Here is a 25,182-nt window from a genome sequence, read left to right on the forward strand (position 1 = left end):
TCCTGGGAACTTGATGGAAGTGCAGACTCTCAGCCCACCCCAGACCTGCTGACTCTGAACCCCGGGGGGTGGGGAGGGTCTGGAAGTCTGTTTTTCAACAAGCCCTCGGGGAGACTGTGCGGCAGCTCAAGTTGGAGAACCATTCACTTCTAAGAACCCCGGAGACAGGTGCCACTCTTATGCCCATTGTACAGAAGGGGAAACCAAAGCTCAGAAGGGTTGACCCCAGTTGCATGATTGCTAAGGGTCAGGGGATTTGCACCCAGGTCTCCAGGCACCTAAGTCTGTCCTCACAGCCCCAGCACAGGACCCTGATGACGCAAAGCTCGTGGAAGATGCTGGAGAGTCCCAGATCGTGTTAGTGACTCAGCCCCTGAAAATGGACAGATTCCCCCCTTTCAGCACAACCGGAGGCTCCCGCCCACTCCCAGGGACCTCACAGGCACAGCCACAGCCATTTCCAACCCTTTATTGGGGCTCTCTGTCACCCCAAATAAATATAATACATTAAACCCAGAGCTGAGGGAATCGTGCACCCCAGAGGCACCCCCCACAACCCCAGCTGGGCAAAATAAGTTAGCGGAAGGGGCCTGCCGTAGGCCAGGCCAGCTCCCTGGCTGGGCAGGCGATGGCAGCTGGACTCGCACACGCTGGTCTAAAGTGCATCTCGGTTCTGTGGTCCCCATGTCTGCGTGGCCCCTGGCTGGGCCTCTGGGAGGGGTGGGCGGGAGGCTCCCGGCGCTCACACCGTGCCAGCAGTGGCCGCCGAGGCTCTGTGTCCATCTGTCCATTGGGGGGGGGGGGTTGGCCGCAGGGCTGGGTGTCTGTCCTCAGGAGAAGCTGTCATCGGGCCGTGACTGGGAGTCGAAGGGGGGATCTGAGACAGTGATGCCTTGATGCAGCTTCTCCAGCGAGAACTTCATCTGGGAGGAAGGAGAGGGCAGGGTGGGGGGTGAGCGCCCATAGGGGTTCCTACAGTTGAGGACCTGGGGAGAGACCTGAGGGGCCCTGCCCCCTGCCAAGGTCACCCTGGGACAACAGGGGAGCCTACTGCACCCAGTGTAACTTCTAAGTTGCGGCCGATGGGAGGAGCCCAGATGGCCCAGGTTCCAGTCACAGCCCTGCTACGCACTGGGTGGTCTTGGGCAAGCCCCTCCCCTGCCCGGTCCCTCAGCTGAACGGTGGGTCAGTCACAGCCCTGCTCCACAGGGTTAGCTCCGGTTCTGACGGGCGAACACGTAGCACCTGGCACACAGGAAGGCCATTCTCATTCCCCACTGGGTGACCTTGGGCATGTCTGAACTTCTCAGACCTTAGCATCCCTATCTGCTGGACGGCGGGTAACAAGAGCATCCCTCTCACGGGCGGGCCTCGAGGGGCAAATCAGTTGGTCCTTTTAGCCCAGAGAACAGCCCGGCTCAATCTGTGTCTGTGGTGAACCAATATGAGAAGCTGACTCTGTGCCCTTGGCAATTTAGGAGAGGAAGGTCATCAGACTTTAGCTTAACATGGGGAGGCCCTGCCATCCCTCTGAGGGATGGGACCCAGCCTCAACCCCGCCTGCCCCCACCTGCTGCCACCGGTTCAGTGATGGACGCGTGAGCCCAGCAGCCAGTGAGAATGAGCTCTTTCCTTTGCAGTCAGCCTGGAGCTGCTGCTATTGCCTCGGTCAGGGGCGGGAGGGGAGGATGCCCCAAAACAAAGCCAACTCTGGGGGTGAGCAGAGTCAAGAGATGGCGTGGGGGTGGCTGGACTCAGCCATCCCTGAAGTCACGCACCGTGGACACTCTTCCTCCAATGAGAGCCGATTCTTTCTTCCATTTTTCCAGTAACCCTGGGAGCTGGGGACTATGAATGGTTTCCTCGTTTTACAGAGGAAGAAACTGAGGCCCAAATGTATCTACCACACGTTGGGATCTGAACACGGGGCCCTGCAGCCCCAGAGCCTCACCTCGTCTAGGAGCTCCACGGAAGCCCGCAGGATCTGCCTCCACTTGTGCACCTCGACGCTGTGGAACTGCTTCTGCAGGGCTAGGATCTCCGCCCACTCCGTGGCCGTCTGGGGGAACTTGCTGGAAGGGAGGCAGGGCCTGAGCAGGGCCGTGGCCTCTCTGGACCTGCCCGAGTTCCCATCCCCTGCAGGCCATCTACTCACCCCTTGGCCAGGGCCAGACTGTGCCAGGACTCAAAGGTGTGGGCCGTCCTCTCCAGGGACCAGAGGCGGTAAAAGAGCAGGACATTGAGGGCGATGAGGACGATGAGGCTGAGAGCAGGGGTCAGAGGTCAGAGTCAGGACACAGATGCTCTCGTAAGTCGGTACCCACACAACCACACCTTGAAGGGGCACCACAATCACCCCCCTTCTCAGAGGACAAGGCTAACTTAGAGAGGGTGAGGACCAGAAGCAGCAGCAAAGTCAAGGGGTCAAATCCAGGCCCATCTGACACCCCCGCCCTCAACTGCCACAGCAGGCCGCCTTGCCGGGAGAGCTGGGGGCTCAGGTAGGGACAAGGGGCTGCAGCTGGGGGTTGAGGTGAGAAGCGAGGGGGGTGCAGGATGCAGGGCCCTACCTCACACAGATCCTGCGGAAGCAGCAACGGAAAGACAAGGAGGTGAGAGCCGCCCAGCCATGAGAGCCCCCCCAGTGCCCCCCAGCACGCCAGGCAGCCCCTCTCTGGCCAGTGCTGGAAAACGGAGGCCCAGAGGGGCTGAGTGAGTGACCTCTGCTTCCCCAGGAAGCCTCCCCCAGCTTCCCTGGCCCGGCCCTGACCCCTAGCTCTCTGGCCTGGTGTCAGGTCTATTAGTCACTAGCAGTGTCACCCAGGTTAGGGTTGGGCACAGAAGACAGGACTGGGATGTGTAAGTGACAGCGCTTCTTTTCCATCGCTCTCCCGGTTCACCCCATTCCACCTCCTTTGGGTGTTAGCTCCCCCAGAAAGCCCTCCTTGCCCCCTGGGTGAGGTCAGGCCCCCCTCTGACCTCCCAGAGCCCCCAGGGTCCCCCTCTCCCAGCGGGACAGACTTCTCCACGACAAACGGAGCGGTACAGTCATCTCCGCTAGGCCACGGGGTGAGCCCACGCTCTGGCTTCAGCAGACGCTGGCAGAGGCCAGGCACCTGCCGAGGTCACACAGCCAGAACGCAGACCCGGGCCTGTCCGACCCCAAAGCCCGGGCCCCTTACTCACACAATGCTGATGAGAACCAGGGCGCTGGGGATGCCCGCCCCGGGGCCCTGGTCCACGGATGGTTCCGAGAAGCGCGAGTTGAGGGAACCTGATGGGGAGCACCGAGGAGTCAGACCCGTCCCAGCACACCCACGGCCCCCGCTCCTCTGCCTGCCCTGCCCCGGCCTCAGGGACATACCCGAGGTGTGCATGCCAGCCCGGGCACAGGGGTCGGGTTCCGGGTGCTGGGGCCCGTCGCTGTGACCCCTCCAGCTCAGGGGCCGCTTGCGCCTCCTCAGGCCTGACAGCAATCCTCGGGCATCCTTTCCGCCTTCCTCCAGGGACAGCTTCTCGGCTTTGGCAAGCTCTCGCTCTGTGGACACAAGGGAGGCCTCCGCATGGCTGGACCTAGCCAGGCCACGACCCCGTCCCCGCCCTGGCCGACCTGTCCCCTACCCAGGTGGTGGAAGTAATCCTCAATGCCGCTCCAAGAGTTCTTCTCAATGAGCGACTTCACGAGGCTCCAGGGCTGCTTCCGGTAGCGGATCTCGGAGGACACTCTGGGGTTGGGGGGACACGGGTGAGGGGGTCAGGGTCTGACTCTAACCATTCCAAGCGGGTGCTTTCCGTCCATCCATTCAGAGAGGGCCCCTGGCCCCCCTGGACAAACAAGCACCCCTTGGCAAGTGTCCCAGCCTCAGCAATGCCCTCCCACGCCAGCAGCGGAGCCTGCACCTCGCCCCGGACTCTTCCGTCGCGCTGCTGTGCCCCAGCTCGCCACGTCCCAAACTGAGCTCCTGATCTTCCCCCAAACCCATTCCTCCCCACCTTCCCCCTCCCGGGCAGTGGCAGCCCAGGCCAGACACCTCCGGTTTGCTGTCCCCCCGCTGTCGGGAACAGCACCAGGCACAGAGCACAGCCTCCAGAGCGGACAACAGCTGACCCGAGTCCCTGCGCTCTGCCCTCTACCATTCCGAGGTCAGAGGCCTCGGGGCCCAACACGTGCGCTCCTCTGCAGGGTGGCAAGCAACTGACTTGGGCTGGGGAGAGCGGGGCGGGGACCCTGGGACCCCCAGAGCGCCAGGCGAGGGGCCGCTACCCACCGGAGCCGGGCCTTGTTCCGGGCAAGGCCCAGGATGCAGTAGCGGTGGGCAGTGTAGAAGTAGTCCTGGTACGGGATGCCCTGTGTCAGCACCTCCGAGTCCACCACACAGCCGCCCGCCTGGGGGCCACGCCGGAACAGTGTCTGCGGAGACCGGGGTGCGGGGGTGAGGGCCGCTCCACCCGGGCCGTGCCCCCCGCCCCGCCAGCCCCTCTGCCTGGCCCACCTGTGTCTCCACCACCGACGCGCTCTTGGGGCCCAGGGGGTTGCTGATGGGAATGGTATACGTCAGCACTCGGCGCTGGTGGCACTTGTTGTCCCCGCTCCAGGGACTCAAGGTCACATCTGCAAGAGGGAGGAACACAATGAGGAGACCGTTCTCCACTCTTCTGCCCGCAGGCCGTGGGAAAGAACTCCAGTTCTCTGGGGACTCGCCCCCAAACCTGCCCTGCTTCCGCACCCCCACCGCGTGTCTGGCCCACCTTCCTTCTGGACACCCTAAAACTGCAGGTGTTGGGAATACTCAGAGCTGGGACCTCTCTCTTCCCTACGTTCGTCACCCACCCATCCTGGGGCCATCTCGTCCGCCCCTGCAGCCTCAGTTTCCCTCTCTGTACCTGTCCTGGCTTCTCCCCTAAGCCTCCGACCTAGGATCCTGTGACCTCCTGAACACCTTCCCCTGGAAGTTCCCCAGACACCTCACACCCACCAGCTCCCCCACTGGTCTCGGCATTCCCCTAAACCTCCCTTCCTCTCGGGGTCCCGTCGCAGGGTAGCCCCCCCCCCCCCCTCCAGGCTTCCCCAGAGCCCTGGGCCCTGCCTTGGACACTCCCTCCCCTGTGTGTTCACTTGACCTCCTGAGCGTGGCTCCTGGTTCAGCCCATCCCTGCCTGCCCAGGGCCCCACTCCGGCCCCCCCGAGTTTCTGGCCCCAGTCTCCACTGAGGTCCAGGCGTAGCTTCTTAAAGCCAAGCCTGCCCCTGCCCCCAACCTGCCTAGAACACTCCATGGCTCTCCAGGGCCCCGGACAGAATTTGAGTTCCTCAATCTGATGTGCCAGTCCTTCTAGGACGTAAGCATGGAACCCCAGGCACGGTCTCACTCGTCCTGCAGGGGTTCTACGGGCTTCATTTCCACCCACATCGATAAAGAAACAGAGGAAGACCAGCATCTGACTCGCCCCTCGCTGCTGGACGCCCTTCCACAGCCTACTGAGCTCTTCGCCTGGTCCCACGGGAACCCTTCCATGTCCCTGGCGCTGTGGCTTCACCTCGCCGCACCGGCCACAGAGGCCGGGCCTCAAGGGATCCTCCCAGGGTCCGCCCCTGGCCTCAGGGCCTTTGCAGGTGCCCGCTGGCCGCCCGGGTTTCCCCTCGCCTCCTTCCCTTTCCCCAGCAGAGTTCCTCCTTCAGGCCTCGTGGTTCCAATCTCACATCCTTCCATCCATCCTTGTCTGTGACCTGACACCCCTCTGATGTGCAGAGTCCCGGCCCGCCTGTGACTTGCGCTTCTCTAGATTCTCGAACTCCTCTGCCCCGGCCTCTGCAGCAAACGGACCCAGCGGCCGCTAAGTGTGTGATCGCGAGCTTGGGCTTATTAAACGCTTCTGACCTACCGCTGTTCGTGGCTCGTTTCTAGTATCAACTCAGAGTTCTCGGGGGCCGCGGATGGGGCAGGGACTATCATCACACCCCTAATGTACAGATGAGGAAACTGAGGCAGAGAGGCTCAGAGTCCTGCCCGAGGCACTCAGCTAGCTGCGAGGCAGAGGGGTGAGGTCTCCGGGATGTGGCAGCTGCACCCACGCGCAGGGCGGTGCCGGCCAGGCCCAGCGTCCTCCCCGCACCCCCACCCCCGTCACGTGGGGGCCCCCCGACCTGTGAACTTGCACTGCTGCAGGAAGCCCTGCAGGAAGGGCGAGTCTGAGAAGAGCATCTGCTGGAGCCGCTCGGCGCCCACGTGGAAGACGGAGTTGATGAGGAGGCGGCCGGAGAGGTCGGGAAGCAGGGCGGCCAGGTCAGCTGCGGGGCCGAGAGGGGCGCTGGATGGTGCATCCCCCCAGGGCAGCTCCCCGGTGCCCCCCTGGCGACTGCCCCTCTGCACCCTGGCCTCCCGGGCTGGGGGCGGTGTGGGTGCTGCCCTGGAGCACAGCTTGGCCCCCTTCTGCCACAGGGGTGGCTTTGGGGGGGCCTTGCCCCAGGCTCAGCCAGAGCCACCGCAATTGGTTCACGCAGGACACACGCCCAGGGCACCCCACCCCATGACCCTGGGCCACACTGATGGGCCTGGGGGTGGGCCTGTGCTCCAAGCTGGGCCAATCAGAGCCCAGCCGAGAGCTCGGGGTGCGGCCCGTGGGAGAAGCTCAGAAGCTCGCTCTCTCCCTGCTAGGCTAGGCCGAGGGGGGCCAGGGGGGCCGAGGGGGCCCGGGCTGGGGCTCCTGGGCCCCCACGAGAATACAGGCTTCCTGAGAAGGAAGTTGGCACAGGAAAAACGGACACAATAGTAACAAGAGCCACCGCTCAGTGGGCTGAGCACTGCTCGCATATTAACTCCTTTCATTCTCTTAACGGGACCCTATGGCCCTTAAGGTCTCTTAGCAGGGACCCTATGAAGTGGGTATTAGTATCGCTGCCCCCATTCTTCAGATGAGGAGAATGAGGAGTTAAATAGCCTCCCCAAGTCCCACGGCAGTGTGGCCGGCACTGGGCCCCTGGCTGGGGATCCGGCTTCAGCCTGCGCTCCTCTCCATCCCTGCGCTGCCTGCGCGGCGGAGCTCAGGACAGGTGGCTGCCTCGCCATCTGAACGCCCTACCCGCCCGCCCCTGGAGCTTTCAGTCCCCCGAGCCGGTGAACCCCTTGCTAACGCCAGCCTGAGTGAGGCTGGTCACGGGTAACCCACGGGGAGGACGGGGCCACCCCCTCACCTTCCTCCCCTGTGGACGAGGAGGAGTTACTGGTGTCTGTCAACACTTCCTCACTGGGCAGGAGATCCAAGGGGCCCAGGGAGGCGGGCCCATTGGGCGGGGCAGGCTCTGTGCTTGGGGGTTCAGCCACCGGGGTCACTGTCTGGCTGGAGGAGGCGTCTGGCTGGCTGTCTGTCTGCTCCTCCTTGTCCTCCTCTGCCTGCGGAGAAAGGCTCAATCCAGCCCCGTCCCACCCCCATTCCAGCCCGAGGCCCCCGTGCACCCACACTGGCCAGAAGGATTTGTAGGAAAACCAACGCTGGGGGGGGAGTGTGTGCTGCAAGGGGCCCTGGGGCTGCCCAGATGAGGGCCCCTCTCGGCCCCACCAGGGTGCCTGGTGCCTGGGTGTCTCTCCTGCCCACCCATCCTTCCATGCCTCCATGCCTCATCTGTCTGTCTTTGTCCATCACCCTTCCGTCCTCCCATCCATCCATCCGTCCATCCATCCAAGTCTTGCTTCTTCTGTCTCAGAGTCTTTTCCTGTCTTCTGCCCTTCTGCCTCTCTCTCTCTCTCTCTCGTTCCTTACCCCATCCCTCTGTCCATCTCCTCCCTTACACCTCCAACCCCCTCTTCTCTGGCCCTCTGGCTGTCCCCTCTCCATCCTGCTACCCCCTCCCCCGTCTGTCCCTCTCCCTGACAGCACTCCCCATCCTCCTCTGTCCCCCATCCTGGGCTCACCACGTGGTCTGCATCACTGCTGGCCCGGGAAAGGTTGGGGGTGAGGCGGCCACGGCGCGAACCCACGGGGCTCGGCTCCTGGCTGTTGTCGGCTGCCCCCGAGGGGGTGATGTCACTCAGGGCAATCACATCTCCCACTTCCTTGGAGCTCCTGCGGGGAAAGGGAGGGTTTGGGATCACCGTACCTTTGAACCCCACACACCCTCCTGGTCTCCCAGGCTAGACACCCACCTCGGTCCACCCAGGACTCCAAAAGCTCTGCACACAGCCCCTACGGTCTCCCCCGACCCCAGGAACCAGCCACCAACCTCTGACTCACCCCAGACCGTTCAGCTGCAAGGGGCAGACATAGTCCTCATCCTCACTGGTGAGGCCCAGCTCTGAGCCGTAGCACTGATGCACCAAGTGCCAGAGCTCGCGGGGACTCAGCGTCTGGGCAAGCAGGACATGGGGTTGGCTTCCACTTCACTAGGCCAGAGCCCTTCCATCCCTGTCCCCACTAGCCGCCACCCCCCCCCCCCCCCCCACTCCCCGGGCTCTGCATCCCTGTGGTGTCCACGAGGGGGCAGCACAGTCTCCAGTCCCAGCCCTCACCCAACCCCGCTCCATTCCCCATCACCAGGAGTCAGGGTGCTCAGGACATTCCCCTTAGGTCCTCACAAGAGGTTAGCATTTCCAGATGTACAGAGGAGAAGGTAAGGGAGGCCCAGGGAGGGGGGGGGGACATGTGTCTGAGGTTCCACAAGTGGAACAGCTCAGGGATTCAAGCCCAGCCCGACTCCAGAGCCAGGGCTCCCACCCACCCCTGCTGTGCCGCCCGTTTTTCCCCGAGAGTTCCTGCCCAGAGCAGCTGAAGGCTACAATGGAAGAGCATCGTGGAGGAGTAATAACAGTAGCAGGGGAGCCATCCACTGAGCTGTTTCCAAGTGCCAGGCCTTCCTCTAACTCCAACCCATGGGCACACTCACTGAATCTTCCAGAACAATTCTATAAAGTGCTAACATGGTCATTTTGAGGCACAGAGGTGCTCAAGTGGCAGTGGTGAGGTGTGACCCAGGTGGGGGGGGTGGGGCACGCTGCTCTAGATCTTGGAGCTAACCACTGGGCCAGCTGCCTCATGAGAGCTGACATGACCGAGCACTTAACTCTGCACCCAGGTCTGGGGACTATGAAGTAGGAAAGTCCCTGTCTGATGGGGTTCAGTTACTTGCTCCAGGTGGCTCAGCTCCTCAGTGATGGAGCTGGAACTCCAACCCCAGCGCTCTGGCTCCAGGGACTGACCTCGGATGCCTCCTCTGCCTGCACCCTCCTTGGAGGCTCTGACTCTGCGCTGTCCCTGTCTCGGGCTCCTGTCTGGCACTTTCACCCCCCGGGATGGGCATGGCTGGCACTGCCCGCAAGAGGACAGGACATGAGCACAGCACAGCTGGAGGGGCAGGTTTGGCCTTCTGAGGCCAGCAGTAAAGACATCATGCCATGCCTACCTGACATCTATCCTCCCTCCCTCACTCACAGCAGAAACTCAATTTGTTTGGGGTGAAACAGCCCTAAAGATAAATTATAACTGGTTTACACCAATTTTTCCATCTTTTCCTTTGCAACTGAGGGTGATTATGCTACCTGGTTCTAGCCAAAGAAACACAAAGAAAAGTTGGTTTAAAGGGGGCTTTCCCTCCCTGATAAAGGAAGGTCCCCTTTCTATCCACTTATTTTCTCCTTCACGTTTGGGACACTTATGTGAGGGAGGGCATGATGCCTATGGCTGTAGCCACCATCTTGCAACATGAGACAAGCATGTGGACAAAACATCAATACATAGAAGGGGGACAGTGTGGGAGAATAAACAAGAGGTGGGGTCCTTATGACAGGGGGGGAGCCCTCAAACCCACCCTGCATTGCCTGCCTCCAGACCTCTGGTTAGAGGAGCATCAGTATGATACAGACCCTACGGGCCACGGGTCAGAACCCCACCCTTGCTAAAAACTCTCATGACCACGGGCAAGGCTACCCCTCCATGTTTCACTGGTGAAACATAAGGGTGGTTGTGAAGATAAAGTGAACCAATGCGTGTAATGCTCAGAGCAGGGCCTGGCACCCAGGAGCACCCTAAGTATTAGCTATTATTAGGATTCATGGAGTAATTCAGGATCTGTTTGCTTCAAGCATGTGTGGTTTTCAGTGACTTGCAGCCGACTGTATCCTACTTAGTAAACTCATGCAAACACAGTGGGCAAGGCAGGAGAGCCTGCAGGCTGGCACACCGTAGACCCTGGGAATGTACAGAGTCTAAAAGCCCTTACTCAAAACCTCTGGGGCAAGACATACGTCAAAATTAAGAAGTCTGGGGTTTTACGAAAGATAATACAGCACCTATGCGGTATGTAGTAATATGGTCCCAACAATAATGAATGTGCTATATTCAGTATCCAGTGTAACATACACCACAGGTTCTCCAAGTATGGTCCAAGGAGGATTTCTGGGGGTCCCCAAACCCTCTCTGGAGATCCACAACATCAAAATTATTTTCATAAGTACGGTAAGCGTTACTACCAGTGTCAGACGCTACTTGCCTTTTTCACTTTTATTCTCACACTAGTATACGGTGGAATTTTCCAGAGGCTACGTGACATGTGATGCTGTCTTTTTCTGGTGGCTAATGCAGCGTGTGCTCGTGTATTCCCGTGTTTAAGAGTTTTCTCCAGTTTCAATTTCTGATCCAGTAAACACTGGTAGATATAACCCACTTAACCAAAGGTTCTTTGGAGTCTACAATCATTTAGAGAGTATCAAGGGTTCCTGTAGCCACACAGTTTGAGAATCATTGGCTGAATATGCCATCGGATAGAGACCATAACTTCATGTTGAATTACGATTACGTCTAAGCTATACCCCAGTCATCCACGTTAACATTTTTTGTCCTGAGGCATATGGACAGTCAGTCACGCGGAGATAAATGTAGCCTGTGCTGTACAGGAAGCACGTGCAGCCATTCAAGTTCACTTAAATAAAATTAAAGGTGCTGATCTTCAACACCACCTGCTTTTCAAGAGTTCAGTAGGCGCAGGTGATCAGGGGCTGCCGTATGTAGACAGCATGGATGGAGAATGCTTTCATCACGGCAGAAAGTTCTATTAGCCAGTGTGGACGCAGACCACAAACAGCCATGTTAGCTCAGGTCAGATTTTGCTACCACACACACAGGGGCACCCCCTCACTGTCAGAGCATTTTTGGTTTGTGGAGGTGAATTAAGGGACCACGGAGAGGCGTACACATGGGCAGGGCCTGGCGCTAGAGCTGCTGGCGGCTCCCTGATGGAGTCTATGCCCACGGAGGGGAGCCAAGGGGCCCTCCAGCTCTGGCACCCCCGGTGCCATGAATCCCCGCAGCCCCCCATCCATTCGCATCCAGACCCACCTTTTCAAGCAGCGCGTTCTGCCACAGGCGAAAGATGAGGAGGAAGCAGCGGTCCCGGGCCCCGAAGGAGGTGAAGAAATGCTGCAGGAGAGAGATTGGGGCGTGAGGAGGCAGAGAACAGGCAGGGCCAGAGGGAGGGGAGGCTCCATCGCCATCCACACTTTGTGCCCCGATCTCCATCCTGATGTATCCACTCCTGCATCCCTTCATTCCTGCCCCAGAATGTTCATCCTGTGAGTCCCCGTGATGAGGAGACGACCCCTGGCCCTGCCCCCAGACGGGCTGTGAGGGGGCCGCCCAGGGCACTCTCCCGGTCTCCTTCGACCAGCAGTGGTGGTCACCTAGTCCACATCTGGCCAATAAAACACAACGGGAAGTCTGCTGTGAAGTCTCCCCACCACTCCCTTCTCCCTTCCTGTCTGAGTCACTGGTGTCAGGCAGCCGTCTTGGGACCACGAGGCAACAATCATCAGGACAGAACGGACAATCAGGGCAGGCTTCCAAGGAGAGGGGACGCCTGAGTTGACAGATTTATGGGAGGGACGAATTTTACTATTAATATTACCCCTGAGCAGCTGCATGAGGGGACAGACCAGGGGACTGAGACGAGGGGCTGCTGTGGGGGGTCCAGGTCAGAGGTGGTGGGAGCCTCGGCCAGGCCAGCGGGGTGGCGGGGGAAGAAAGAGAAAGTGAGGGATCTGAGAGCTTGGGGTGCAGAACAAACAGGGCTTGGGGCGGGAGGGACGGCTAGGACCAGTGACCCCAGCCCCCCACTCCCCCCCAGGCCCTCGGCGCACCTTCTCGCTCTCAGTGCAGATCTGGATGGCATTGGGGATCAGCTTGGCTGTCTTCTCCTTCTTCAGGCACGTCACTTCCTTCAGTTGGATGGAAATCTGAAGACGAGAGGCCCGGTCAGAAGAGGCCCGGCCTGGCCCCTCCTGGTCCCCCAACCCCCACCCCCCACCCCCCCGCCGGCTCACTGTGGTTTCCCAGCGGAAGATGTTGCTGTAGAAGCAGATCCAGTTCTCGGAGAGGTAGAGGCGGCCCTGGAGGAGGATCTCGCGCTGCAAGGCACAGGAGTAATCTGAGGCGGCCGAGGGGAGAGACAGCAGACACCCGAGTCACACACATGGCCCACGGCCAGGGCGGGCGGGCGAGGCGGGGGACGGGACGGGGACCCGGCGGCAGGGCTCACCCACGATGAGGCGTTCGGCCTCTGGGAGTTTGCTGAACAGCTTCCGGAAGTCCTCGTTCCGCTGTTTGTACGTGGGGCTCAGCATCTGGGGGAGGTTGGGAGGGAAGAACCCGGAGGGGGGCTCGCACCCCTGCTCCTGCCCCACAAAGTGCCCGGCAGCCCCTCAGCCCCCCGCCAGCTCTCTGAGGTCTCCTGGGGCCCGGCTCCCGCCCGGCTGCCACTGCCCCCAACACAGGACTAACGGTGACCGCAGTGCACACAAGCCGGTCCCTGCGCCACCCACCCCCCAGCATCACTGGCTCTCAGCGGGTGTTCCTTCGCCTTGTAAGGCTGGGACAGTTTCCCAGGACACGGGCCCGGAGAAGTTAAGCAATCACTCGAGGTCCCACAGGAAGCAAGCAGCAGCTCAGGGTGGGACCCTAGGGCCGCCGACCCCAGCACCCAATCCCCCGGCGCCCTCCCTCTCCCCGCTCCAGCAAGACCCCTGCCCAACACTTACGCTGTACCAGCTCTGCATCTTCTGCAAGAGAAAGGAGCAGAGTCAGAACGAGCCCCTAAACTCCTCTGCCCTCCCACCCGTCTCCCCAGCCCGCAGGGCTTGTGGCAACCTTGCTATTGCGGATGAAGTTCCGGCTGCCCAGGCTCTGGGTGCTGGGTGTCCCGGGCCCCCCACCCTTCTCTGAGGAGCTGTCTGACCCCTTCTCCACCATGGTGCCCGGTTCAGGCTCAGGCGGGGGCCGGCTTGAGGGCAAGAGCTGCAGCCGCTTCCGGAGAGATGGGGAGCTGCTTGGAGTGCTCCGGCCGGAGTGGGGGGTGGTGCTGGGGGAGAAGAGAAAGAGGGACATGGGAGGGGGGACAGGCTTGGTGTGGGGACAGGCCTTGTTGGGAGGCCCACACAGCAGCCCATCGACCCCCACCTACCCTCTCGCCTCCACCTCTAGCAGCAGGACCGAGCGAGCGAGCGAGCGAGCAGTTCCCTAATTCCTTGCACCCCAGTGACTTCATCTGTGACCCACGGGTGATAAATAAGTGTCCTCATCTGCTTGTTTGGGCACTTGAAGGAATCAATAGGCATAAGTGCTTCTAGTCGCCCCTGGCATATAGTGAGCTCTCAAGGACACCTGCCATTTTTAAAATTATTAATTCATTTACGAATATTTTTTGAGTAGCCCCTTCCTACTCAGTAGCTTGAGCTAAAAACCTAAGCATCTGCTTAATTTTTTTCTTGTTCGCTCTTCCTTTCTAACCTGGTAGCAAGTCCCACCAGAGGGAACAGAAGTGCAGAGGTCTCGACGTGGGAATGCAGTTGGTGAGCTCAGGGACAAAAGGAAGCTGGGGTGGCTGAAATGGAGGATGTGGACAGGCCACCCCAGGGCCTTGGGTGACAGGGTGAGGACTTGGCCTCTATTTCCGCCATTTCTATTACACCCCTTTCCCCTGCTCCAGCGCCCCGGCCCGGCCTCCATCCTCCCCTGCTGGACATCCCAGCAGCCTCTCCCTGGGCTCCCTGTCCCCATCCCCGCCCCCCTGCAGTATGTTCCCCACCCGGAGCCACAGGGAGCCTGGGAACCCACTCAGGCCAGGGCCTGCTGGCTTAGAGCCCCTCCCGGCTACACTGCATTCCAGGTAAAGGCCAAGTCCTCACCCTGTCACCCAAGGCCCTGGGGTGGCCTGTCCACATCCTCCATTTCAGCCACCCCAGCTTCCTTTTGTCCCTGAGCTCACCAACTGCATTCCCACGTCGAGACCTCTGCACTTCTGTTCCCTCTGCCTGGAATGTCCTTCCGCAGCCCAGCCCAACAGGCTGTCTCACTTGGCTCAACGCTCCCCTTCCCCTGGGGACCCAGCCCACGAGGCCCACCTCACACTAACCTCAGCTCATCCTGTTGGCCTGTTGATTTGGCCCACTGTGGCCTCCGACTGTGAATTAAGGAAGTTTTAGTTACCACCTTGTCCCCGGCACCCAAAACCGTACCCAGGAGTGAACTCCCAACAAACACCGGAGGCTACACGAATGATCTGTGCGCTGGCGAGAGCGGGAGCGGCAGAGGGACACCTGCTGGCCCTGTGCCAAGACTCGCCTTCGGATTCCCTAGTCCTCGGGCAACCCCGTGCACGTGACAGGTGACAGTATCGCCATCCCTGCTTCCCAGAGGAAGCAGCTGGGACCCGAGGCAGCAACCACTTGTCCCAGGACGCAGTGGTTTAGGTCAGGGCAGGGCTCTACCCCGGGGGCCTCCATCTACTCTGGGGTGGAGGTGAGTCCCCGGACGGCTCGGGGCTCCTCAAACTTCCCTCTCTCGCCTCCAACTTCAGCACAGGCTATTCCCCCACTGCAGACTGTCCTTGGCCTTCTTCGCCTAGGGAATTCGTGTGCGTCCTCCAGGACGCTTGCCCTCCACCCCTGCCTCTTGGATGGAGCCTCCCTGTTGTGCAGCCCTGTGGGCCCCGGGCAGCTCGCACCCTGTCCCTAACCACTCGGCCACCACTCTCTGCCTCTGCTTCCCCATCCCAGCCCTGACTACTTCTGGGCTGTCACTTGTCCGATGACAGCTCCACTTCCCCCACAGGTCTGTGAGCTACCCAATGGCAAGCCTTGGTGTTGTCTTGGTCACTGCTCTGTCCCCGGTATTGCTCAGGACAAGACCCAGGGTGGACATTCATGTCATACTTGTGAAATGAGTTTGTAGAATAAAATAAGTAAATAAATAAGTGAAATAGGTGGTGACCCGGGCCACAGCCATTCCCCCTGGACTACTGCAGCTGGCTTCTCTCAGGTCTTCCTGACACCCTTCCCCGGCTCTGCTCCCCACCTGTGGCCAGAGGGGAACTATGAACACCTGAGTCGGGCTGGGGACCCTCCCCCAAGCTGCACCTGCCTGCAGCTAAAATTTTTGCCTGGGGCTGGACCCTCTCACCAACCCCTTGCTCACTCTTCCCCAGCCCCTGCCTTGGCTGTTCCCGCCTCCCAAACGCCCTTCCTCCCAGATGTCCAAAGGACTCCCTCGCCTCCTTCACATCAGGGTTCAGTGGACACTTCTCCAAATCGGCTTCCTCTCTATTTAACCCACACTCCCCACCTCTCAATCGCTCTCCCTCATCCTTTTCCACATCAGCACTTCCCCCGCTCGACTTTCTGTAAGGTCCCTCCCCACACTGCGCAGGGAAGGGGCTGCTCCAGGAGCATTTGCTCTTGTGGGCTGAGAACCTGGATTCAATTAGGTGTGAGCTTTGCCCAGCCCTCGGCAACCCCCAGCCGCTCACTCCCTGCGTGACTTTGGGCAAGTGTCTGCACCTGGGCCTCATTTTCCGCCTGACTGTAATGGCAATAACAGCATCCGCCTCACAGGGTTGTCTGGGGGGGAAAGTGAGGTAATAATATACAGATGGTCCTTGAACAACATGGGTTTGAACTGCGTGGGTCCACTTCTACGGGAATTTTATCCAATAAATACGGTACCATATTGTAAACGTATTTTCTTTGTGATTTTAATAGTTTTTTTTTTCCAGATGGCTTTATTGTAAAAATATAGTATATGATACAGAGAGTATCCTCCCCCAAAAGTATGTTAATCAACTGTTTATGTCATCAGCAAAGCTTCTGGTCAACAGCAAACTCTTAGTAGCTAAGTTCTGGGGGAGTGAAAAGCCACACACCAGTTTTCACTGCAGGCAGCTCCACGTCCCTCACCCCCGCGTTGTTCAAGGTCAACTGCATGGAAAGCCCAGCACGTGGAAGGCCCCCTGGTTTGATTAGCCGGGGCCGTCGGACAATGGAGGACAAGGCCCCGCCACTGCCCCAGTGTTCAAGATGCAAAGGCGACCCCGACAGGTATCACACCAACACCTCGCCTGGGGCCCAGAGCCCGAGCTGACCCCAAGCTCCATCATTCATTCACTAAATACTCATTAACCGCGCGTGAGCAAAGCGGATATCATCCACCTGCAGGGACCGGACACCCCAGCTGGGGAACAGGGACGATGCACAAGAAAACGTGTAAATGGAGATGTGGACCTCAGACACTGCTCATTGCTATAAAGCGGCCCGAGCAGCGTGGGCTGACCCGGAACCCCTGGGACCCGCTGCAGACCTCCAGACTCTGGACCTGGGGGCGGGCCTGGGAGGCTGAAGCACGTTCAAGTTTAAGGGCCAAGGAAACAAAGGAAGGCTAAGTGGGCACAGGGCACACCTGAGCTGAGCCCCAGGACCAAGAGCAGCTCTGCCAAAGGACAGGGGAAGACTGTTTTAGGGACAGGGGCTTGCAGTTCAGGGACAGGACTGAGCCTGGCAGGCCTGAGGAGTGAGGTGGCCAGCGGGGTAGGGGAAGGCAGACAGGAGGGCACAGGCCCCCCTCCGGCCGTAGCCCTGGCCAGGAGTTTGGGTTTCACCCTGAGGGCACTGGTGAGCTACAGAAGAGTTCTGAAGGAGGAGGTGACCACATTCGCCACCCCACCCCCACCCCAGCCTCATCATTTCACCTCTCTAGGCTAAAATGCAGACCAGTCCTACTCTCCCACAGCCACAGGTCTAGGGGAGGGTTGCCTAAGGACAGGCCCCATAACACACGGACGGGGCAGGGTTCCTGCTCCCAGATAGTGCTCCTCTGTAGGAGGAAGAGGAAGTGCCAGAGAGCAGCACAGCCCTGAGGCTGCCCAAGCAGGCAGGCTGTGGCACAGGGAAGGGAGGGGCCGGTTGTGGCTGAGGACCGTTATGGGGGGCAGGGACTCGGAAGAAAACAGGGTTTTGCCACCGCAGACACCTCTCTTGGGACTTTGGGACTTCCTGGGTCTAACCAGGCCCAGCGCTCCCTCTGGTCAAAGGAGGCAGCTGCACACCTACATGTGTACTAAAGGGAAACATGGTGTGGGTTGCACACAGCCAGTATCACAGGCAAACGGTACTTCCCCACTGTTACAAGCCCCCCCCCGCCCCATCCCCACACAGCAGTGGTATGGCAGGTGTGCCACTCTCACACGCAGAACCACAGAGTTCTAGCATAATTACAAGTATGCTACAGCCCCAAGGTCCCAGAGGTTACACGCACATGCCTGTCCACGCTGCACACATGCAGCTGCAGCGGGTCACGGGAACCACAGAAAGCTCCGCAAAATTCCATTCACATGTGTGGCCACAAGAAGGTCTCAGAGAAGAGGTGAAAGCAAATCATGTTCTAGAGGGAGAGCCACACAACTAAAAGAGCGGCCACAGAGGAACTCAGCCAACGCAGGTACAAGGTAGGTATGTGCCCAGGCCTCCTGGCGTTCACCACCTGGCGGGGAAGACCTAGTGAAGGCCTGCTCTGATGTGGCAAGCGATGGAGGCGTCAGCTGTTGTGGCCGCAGGAGAACCTGGACGCTCACAGAGCCATGAAGGAAGGGCCCAGGAGGTCATGGACACATCCTAACACAGTGGCCCGGTACCAAAATAACGCGTGGGACACGTTTTATAAACTCCAACAGAGGAGGAGTGTCAGTCGTTACTGTTCCAAAGAGTCAAGGGTCTCAGGAAAGAAGGAAAAAAGGTCCCGGGCCCACTAGGAGCCACAAGGGATCTCTCTCCCTCTTGCTTTCACACACACAAAAGCCCTGAGGGGCTCAGCTGCACACACACACACACACACACACACAGAAGCTCGGGCACATACAAAACTGTCACGTATGGATACACACACGAACTTTCACACACAGATGTAATCAGAAGTAAATTACAGGCACAACCCCGGGGGGTTCCAGCCATATCCGCCAGGCCCCAGACACACAGTGTCACGTATGCACGCACGCAGGTAACTAACTTAAATTTGCACCAGGCACTAATGTGTTCCAAGGTAAATTACAGGCACATACAGAGACGGAGGGTAAGAGCTGTAAAGACCACGTATAGGCACCAAGTCACAACTGGACACACAGGCAACTTAGTGACACCTTAGAGCCACAGATGGAAACAGAGGTAATTCTTAGAGACGTGCACACACAGCCAGGGAGGATCACAGCTGCCTGTGCACTAGGAGACCTAGACACACGGATACACACGCCAAAGTCACAACCAGACATGCATGGTCTGATGGGATAACACATTAGGCTTCTACAGCCGTGGAAGGGCACAGACACACACACGCAGGGCCCCAGACACAGGCAGAGTCACCACCAAACATCCCCAAGGAATTTACAGTAACACATGGAGTCGCAGATGGAGTTTGACGTAGATCACACACGCGGCCAGACAGGCTGCGCGGCGGGAACGCAGACACGCGCACACACTTCCACGACACCTACAAGTCACACTCAAACGTTCGCGGCCCAGACGGGGCGTGGGAGCTCAATCCCCGGCCCAGCACCCGGAATTCAGGCCGAGGCCAGGCGGCCACGAGCCCCCTCCCCCCGCCCGCCCCGCAGCAGCTCCCGCGGACGAGGAGGCCCGAGGGGCCCGGGCCCGGAGGCGGCTGCACCCCGGCCTGCCCCGGGCTCCGTGGCCTGGTTGCGGGCCAGCGGGGTCGTGCGCGCCGCCGAGCACCCAGAGCACCCGGAGCCCCCGCCCGCCGCGGCCCGCTAGGCCCGCGCCCTCCCGCAGGCCCGCGCCCCCCGCCGAAGCCCCGCCCCCGCCGCCGCGCCCGGGCCCCGGGGCAGCGCCCCCCGCCCCCGCCCCCGCCCCCGGCCTCGGCTCCCGCCCCGCCCCCACCCCGAGCGCGGAGCCCCGGCCCCGCCGCCCCGTCCTCCCGCCCGGTCCTTACTCGAACATGGATGCGGCGGCGGGCGCGCCGGCCTCAGGGCAGGGCCGGCCGAGCGGGGCTGGGCTGAGCTGGGCGTCCCCGCGGGGCACCTGCCGGGCCTGCCGAGGCCGCCGCCCGCCGCCCGCCGCGCGCCGCCCGCACAAAGGCCGGAGCCGGAGCCGGAGCCGCGGGAGCCGCCGCAGCGTCAGCGCAGCCCCCGCCCCCGCCCCGCCCCGCCCCCGCCCCGCCGCGTCACGGCGCCGCCCCCGCCCGCGCGGGAAGGGGGGCAGCGCGGCGCCCGGGGGGGCCCGGGGCGGGGGGGGCGCGGGCCCTGGGACCGGGGGGCGGGGCGGGCCGAGACGCAGGCGGCGGGGCGGTTAGAGACGCGGGGACGGGGGCGGGGGGCGGGGGTTAGAGACCCGGGCCCGAGCGGCGGGGCCGCCCGAGATGCCGAAACGCGAGAGAGGAAGGGAAAAGAGCCCAAGAGCCGGGGACTGAGAATGGAAGGAGGCGGAGGAGCGGGCCGAGGAGACGGAAGCCCAGCGAGAAGCCCCCTCCGCGGTCCCGCAGCTGCGCCCCCGAGCGGCGGGACCGAGACGGCGGGGGGCGGGGGCCGCGAGCCCCGAGGAGGCGCCGCTGGCGGGAATGGGGCGCGGCCCGGAGGCCGCCTCCGCCCTCCCGGCGGTTCCCACACCCCGCAGGGCTGGACGCAGGGAGCCCTCCGCGGCCCGCAGCCGTGCTGTGACCTTGGGCGCTCCCCCGCCCCGGCGACCCCACCGCTCGGTGCTCAAGGGCTTCCCGCGGGACGGCGCGGGGTGGGGGCGGCGGCCCCCCTGCAGGTGGGGAAGCCCCGTCTCGGGGCCGGGAAGGGACTTGGCCCAGGTCGCGCAGGGGGTAGGCCGCGGAGTCGGACGCCCACCCCCGCGGGGGCTCGGGGTCGTGTGGACGCGAGCCTGAAACACAGAAATGTGCGTCCCACCCCACTCCTGGCTCGTTACCCCAGCGCGGAGACGCCCCCCCCCCGCATGCTGTTCCCACCTCCATTCCTATCCCTCTCCCCACCTTTGCAGCACCCCCGCCCCCCGGAAACCCCACTCCATCCACTTCTCCGTTCTGGGGGACGGCGGGCCCCAAACTCCACCTTTCAGACCCCTCTGTTTCCCTCACAACCACATCCAGGTCTCAGCAATCCGTGTACGTTCCACCCCTAAAATCTCTCCAGGATCTAGACTTTTGGCCCCCACTGCCCCCTGTGCTGGACACCACGACAGCGACTTGACTGCTTCTCTGCCTCCTGCAGTCAGTCTGCCCCCCACCTGCAGCCAGAAGGAACCTACGAACCCCTGAGTTAGGTCAGGGCCCTCCTGCCTCCCAGCCCTCAGGTGGCTCCATCTCAATCCAGATGAAAGCCAAGTCCTCGCCTACTTGGTCCAGGGGGCTCTAGTGTGGCCCTTGTCCCCATTCTGGCTTCCCCTCCTCCCTGTCCCCATTTTGCATTCCCTTGGGCCCCGAGCCTCCCTGCTGTTCCTCTAACTCACCAGACACATTCCCACCCCAGGGACTTTGAGCTTGGGGTTCCCTCTGCATAGAAGTCCTCTCGGGTCCTAGAGAGGCCCTCGTGCCATCATCCATCTCCCTCTCCCTCACAGTTCTCTGGTCTCCATACAGATGACCCTTGAACAACATGGGTTTGAACTGTGTGGGTCCATCTATACGCGGATTTTTTTTTTTTTTTAACAATTCAGGACTGCACATGTATTTTGTCTTCTGTATGATTTTCTTAGAAACGTTTTCTTTTCTCTGGCTTACTTTATTGTGTATAATACAGATAACGTACAAAATATGTGTTAACACGTATTTAGGTTTAACACACGTTTATGTTATAGGTAAGCTTTCCGGCCAACAGTAGGCTAATAGCTGTTAATAACAGCTAAGTTTATTTTTTATTGTTTATTTTTTTATTTTTTTATTTTTTAACAGCTAAGTTTAGAGTCAAAAGTCACACTTGGATTTCTGACTGCGTGGGGGGGTCCGTGCCTCCTAACCCCCACATCGCTCGAGGGTCAACTGTACTTCTCTTTACCTGTTTCCTGTTTTGAAATACTTGTAGAACTTTAATTAGAGAATATTTCTTTCAAACAGGAAAGAAAGAAAATGGTCAGCCCCACCACCCATATCCAACAGATGTGGACATTTTGCCATTTTCATTTTTTAAAACAAACTTTTACAGGCACAAAGGCCCAATTCCCGGTCCCTCCTCTCTCTGCTCCTGCCCCCAAGATACCCACCGCCCTGAAGCCGGTGTGTGTGCCTGCTGTGCACTTTTCCATTCAGGATGCAGCCGCCACAATATACCCTATTGTGGGATGTCTTTTAAAAGATACACAATTAGGCTCCTACTGTATCATTTTGCAACTTATGTTTCTCCATCATCATTATTTGCTGAGGCTTCTCCACTCTGATACACAGAGCCCTATTTCATAAACCTTAATTCTTATCTGGTGTCCATTGTTGGAAGAAACCCTGGACCTGGATATTTCTATTCAGGGCTAGTATGGTTCTTTCCCCCTGCAGCCTCGAACCTTCGACTCCTGTCTCCTTGTGCCAGAGGCAGCATTTCTTTGCAGAAGTTTTGCTTACGTGTTGTTGTGGGGTTTTTTAGAGATTTTATTTATTTATTCATGAGAGACACAGAGAGAGAGAGAGAGGGAGAGACACAGGCAGAGGGAGAAGCAGGCTCCACACGGGGAGCCTGGTGCAGGACTCCATCCCGGGACCCCAGGATCACACCTGAGCCAACCTCTGAGCTGCCCAAGTGTCCCCATTTCTTTGTTCTTTTCTTTCTTTCTTTTTTCTTTTATCCCTTTTTTTCTTCCCATGAACTGCAGCAAGACGTACCTTCTACACTGGCCTCCAGTACAATATATGTAATATACATGTGACATGTAGAAATATACGTAATGTCACAAAAGTCGGAAACCACCCTTATTCACTACCTCATACACTGTATTTTCAATTCTATCCTATTTCTGTTTGGAAAAAGTGCTGATCGCAACACACTACTTTGCTTTCATGGCCCTTAAAGGGTCACGATGCAGTCTGTAAACCACTGGGTGTGCCCAAGGGGTGTCCCCCTCCCCCGCTAAGGAGGCCTCGCTCAGGAGAGCAGAGAGCTCGGAGCCACTTGTCCCAGCGCACGTTCCCAGTTGCCTCTTTCTCCTTCTGCGTCTCCTTCACAACTGCCCGTCAGGCCCCACTGCAGCTGCCCTCTAGCTCCCGCACCTGGACGGCGTCGGCCACCCTCAAGCATGAGTCCCTAGAGAGAGAGAGCACCTCATTTTTTGTCCCAACCCCCGGCTGACCTGTTCCGGGGTCGACTCTCCGGGTCTGGGGTCCTCGGCAGCTGTAGGCGCTGGGGGGTTGGGGTGCCAGGGGGTGACTCTCCGTCACTGCACGGTGTTATGTGAATGGAGGGCACCTCCAGAAGCCTCCAGGGCTCAGGGGCCAGGCTGTCCGCCCTGCGACCCTGTGGGGGCTGGCTCTGCCACTCCGCTGGGGGCCCTGATGCGCCCGGGTCGCCCCCCTCGGCCGATGGGGGCCAAGGTGGCTCGGGCAGGAGCTGGGCCATGGCGGGGAGGGCTCCACCTGCTGGTCCGGGGCCTTGGATAACGGCACAGTCTCTGGGGGAGAAAAAGAGAGGTGAAGGGGGAAGACCCCTCCAGCCCCACCGCTCCCCTGAGGGTCAGGGCCATCTGGTCCCCTTGTGACCCTGACTGAGACTCATTTTCCTCTCCTGGAAACTGGGGATCCTAGTGCCCACGTCCTCCGGCAGCTGGGCGGTGTCAGAGCGCCCTGGCAGGTGGGGGGCCTGGCCCAGCGCCCGCACATGCTAAGTGCTTGGGAACAGATCACGCCCCTGGGTTGGGGGTTCGTCTGAGCGCTCACGATGGGGCCAGGCCCTGGGGTTCCTGCGCACCAGCGGCCCTCGCTCCCTTCCACACACACCAGGCCAGGAAGGAGCCAGGCCTGAGGGGCCCCGGGGAGACGGTCCGGGATTTCCCTTCCCTGTTTGCCCAGCAATCGCCTCTCCCAAAGCAAACAGAGGGAGGGTGGCCGCTGGGGCCTCCTCAGCTGGGAGGAAGCCAGGCTCGTTCTCCACCGCGGCAGTCATATTACAGGCCACCTGGGTCAGGGGACATCAAACCAGTGTCTGTCCACACAGCAGAACGCAGAAAGGGCTGCCCAGGGAATAGGGAAGGGGGACCCAGGGGACCTGGAGAGGGCTTCCCCTGGCTTGCGGAAGGGACCCTGACCCTGACCCTGACCGGCCAGGCCCGGGCCCGGGCCCCAGGCTCCAGGCTCCTTCCCAGGCACCCCAACATCTATACCTTATGGTTTCCTCTGCCTTCTGTCCCTACAGGGTTCGGACTTCCAGGGTAAGGACAGGAGACCAGGCCCGTCCCTGCCCCCAGGAGTCCTGGCTGGACCAAAGAGTCACAACCTTGCGGCCAGAATAGCATGTCCGGCTGGAGTCGTGTTCCCCTCTGACCAGCTGTTCCTGGGAGAAGAGATGGAGTGGGGGTGGGGGCGCCCACGCCGCACGGGAGGCTGAAGTCAGCCCTCTTGCCTGTCCCCTCTTGACCACCCTAGGTCTCTACTGGCCCATCTGTCCTGTTGCTCAGCCTCCAGCCACGATGCAGCTTCTGTCCGTCCCCACCATTCCCCCAGAACTGCTCCTCCAAGCCCAGGGTCACCCCCAAGTGACCAAACCTGGGACGCTTTCTAGTCCTCCTCGTCCTTCCCTGCTCCTAGAAGCCACAACCTAGGAGACCCGTCTTCCTTCTGGGAGGTTCTCTCTGCCTCTGAGATGCCTCAGTTTCTGGCTCTCTCCCTACCCCACTGGCAGCACCAGCTCAGCTTTCTGTGCGCAACTCTCTCCCCTACTGGGTCTGTGGGAACTGGAAACCCCATGGCTTAGGTCTGGGCACTTTTCTCTTACTTTCCCATTTTATCATATAATGATTGACACATACTAAAAAGTGTCTGTGTCATAGACTTATAAAGCATGACAATAAGGTGAACCCCACAGCCCCCCACCCAATTTGGGTGCATCACTGGTGAGTACCCCTGTGACTGCCCTGTGCCCTGCCCACGCCACCCCACTTCCCTTCCAGAACTCTCCATCACCTCTCACTTGACAGTTATCATTCCCTCGCATTGTTAACAGCTTGTAAACATCACAGGGGCATGCAACCCCTCAACAATATATTTTTAGTTCTACTGCTTTCGAGCTTTACACGAACCATACCATGTGTCATCTGTGACTTGCTTTTCTCGCCCAACATGATTTCTCAGGCTCAGCCACAGGGGTGGTGACACTTCATCTAATCCTGCGACTACCCTCCCTTCCGTTGTGGGAATACAGCACAATTGGTTTATCCAACTTCCTGCCCATGGACAGCAGGTTGTTTCTGGTTTTCTGCTCTGATGAGTAAAGCTGCCCTGAAAGGTCCCCGGGTGCATTTCTGGGGTAACTCTCGGGCTAGCCAGCGTCCCCCTGATTGCCTGGCCCCCCATGCCTCCCTGTGCATGTTCATCTCCGAGCACTCAGGTCAGTTCTGTGACCTTCTGTCCAGCCCTGGGTCTATAAGACGTCGCCTTCATCACTTTAGGGTTACGGTTAAGTCTTGATGTCTGAGGAGCAAGGCCTCCTCCTTTGTTCCTCTTCGACCACAGTCAGCTTGTCAAGCCCCAAGGAGAAAAAAAAATCAACAAAAGGAATTTGCTTGTTACGTTATACCCAACAACTGGTATCTTTGAATACTGATTTTTCCAAAATTCTCCAAGTATTTGGGTAGGGGTTCACGTCACTCTCTGGGGGTTTAGGAATTTTTCTTAATTGTGGCAAAATATACATAAAAGGTACCATCTCAGCCATTTCTAGGGACACAGTTCAG

The 25,182-nt window shown here is 59.7% G+C and overlaps 1 protein-coding gene across 5 annotated transcripts; it reads right to left on the bottom strand.

Annotated features, from left to right (window-relative positions):
* Positions 1-453: 453 nt before the first annotated feature.
* GRAMD1A (GRAM domain containing 1A) lies at positions 454-23,745 on the bottom strand. 5 transcript variants are annotated; one of them, XM_041745073.1, is made up of 21 exons: positions 23,614-23,745; positions 22,588-22,905; positions 13,127-13,337; positions 13,018-13,038; positions 12,519-12,603; positions 12,304-12,407; positions 12,121-12,216; positions 11,324-11,404; positions 8,228-8,340; positions 7,909-8,059; positions 7,191-7,389; positions 6,144-6,287; positions 4,494-4,612; positions 4,269-4,411; positions 3,622-3,725; positions 3,365-3,538; positions 3,187-3,274; positions 2,571-2,582; positions 2,156-2,263; positions 1,952-2,072; positions 454-923 (listed from the first exon to the last, which is right to left on the bottom strand). In XM_041745073.1, exons 2-21 carry the CDS (start codon positions 22,851-22,853, stop codon positions 831-833), a joined length of 2,433 nt encoding a protein of 810 aa, XP_041601007.1. In that variant the 5' UTR covers positions 22,854-22,905; positions 23,614-23,745; the 3' UTR covers positions 454-830. The 5 variants fall into 5 exon arrangements, with proteins under 5 accessions (XP_041601007.1, XP_041601009.1, XP_041601008.1 ...); XM_041745075.1 differs by lacking the exons at positions 22,588-22,905; positions 23,614-23,745 and adding exons at positions 14,391-14,438; positions 19,247-19,443; XM_041745074.1 differs by lacking the exon at positions 2,571-2,582 and having other exon boundaries at positions 23,614-23,744.
* Positions 23,746-25,182: the final 1,437 nt, after the last annotated feature.

Source organism: Vulpes lagopus, chromosome 2 (genome assembly GCF_018345385.1).
Source record: "Vulpes lagopus strain Blue_001 chromosome 2, ASM1834538v1, whole genome shotgun sequence".
Taxonomy (NCBI): Eukaryota; Metazoa; Chordata; class Mammalia; order Carnivora; family Canidae; genus Vulpes; species Vulpes lagopus.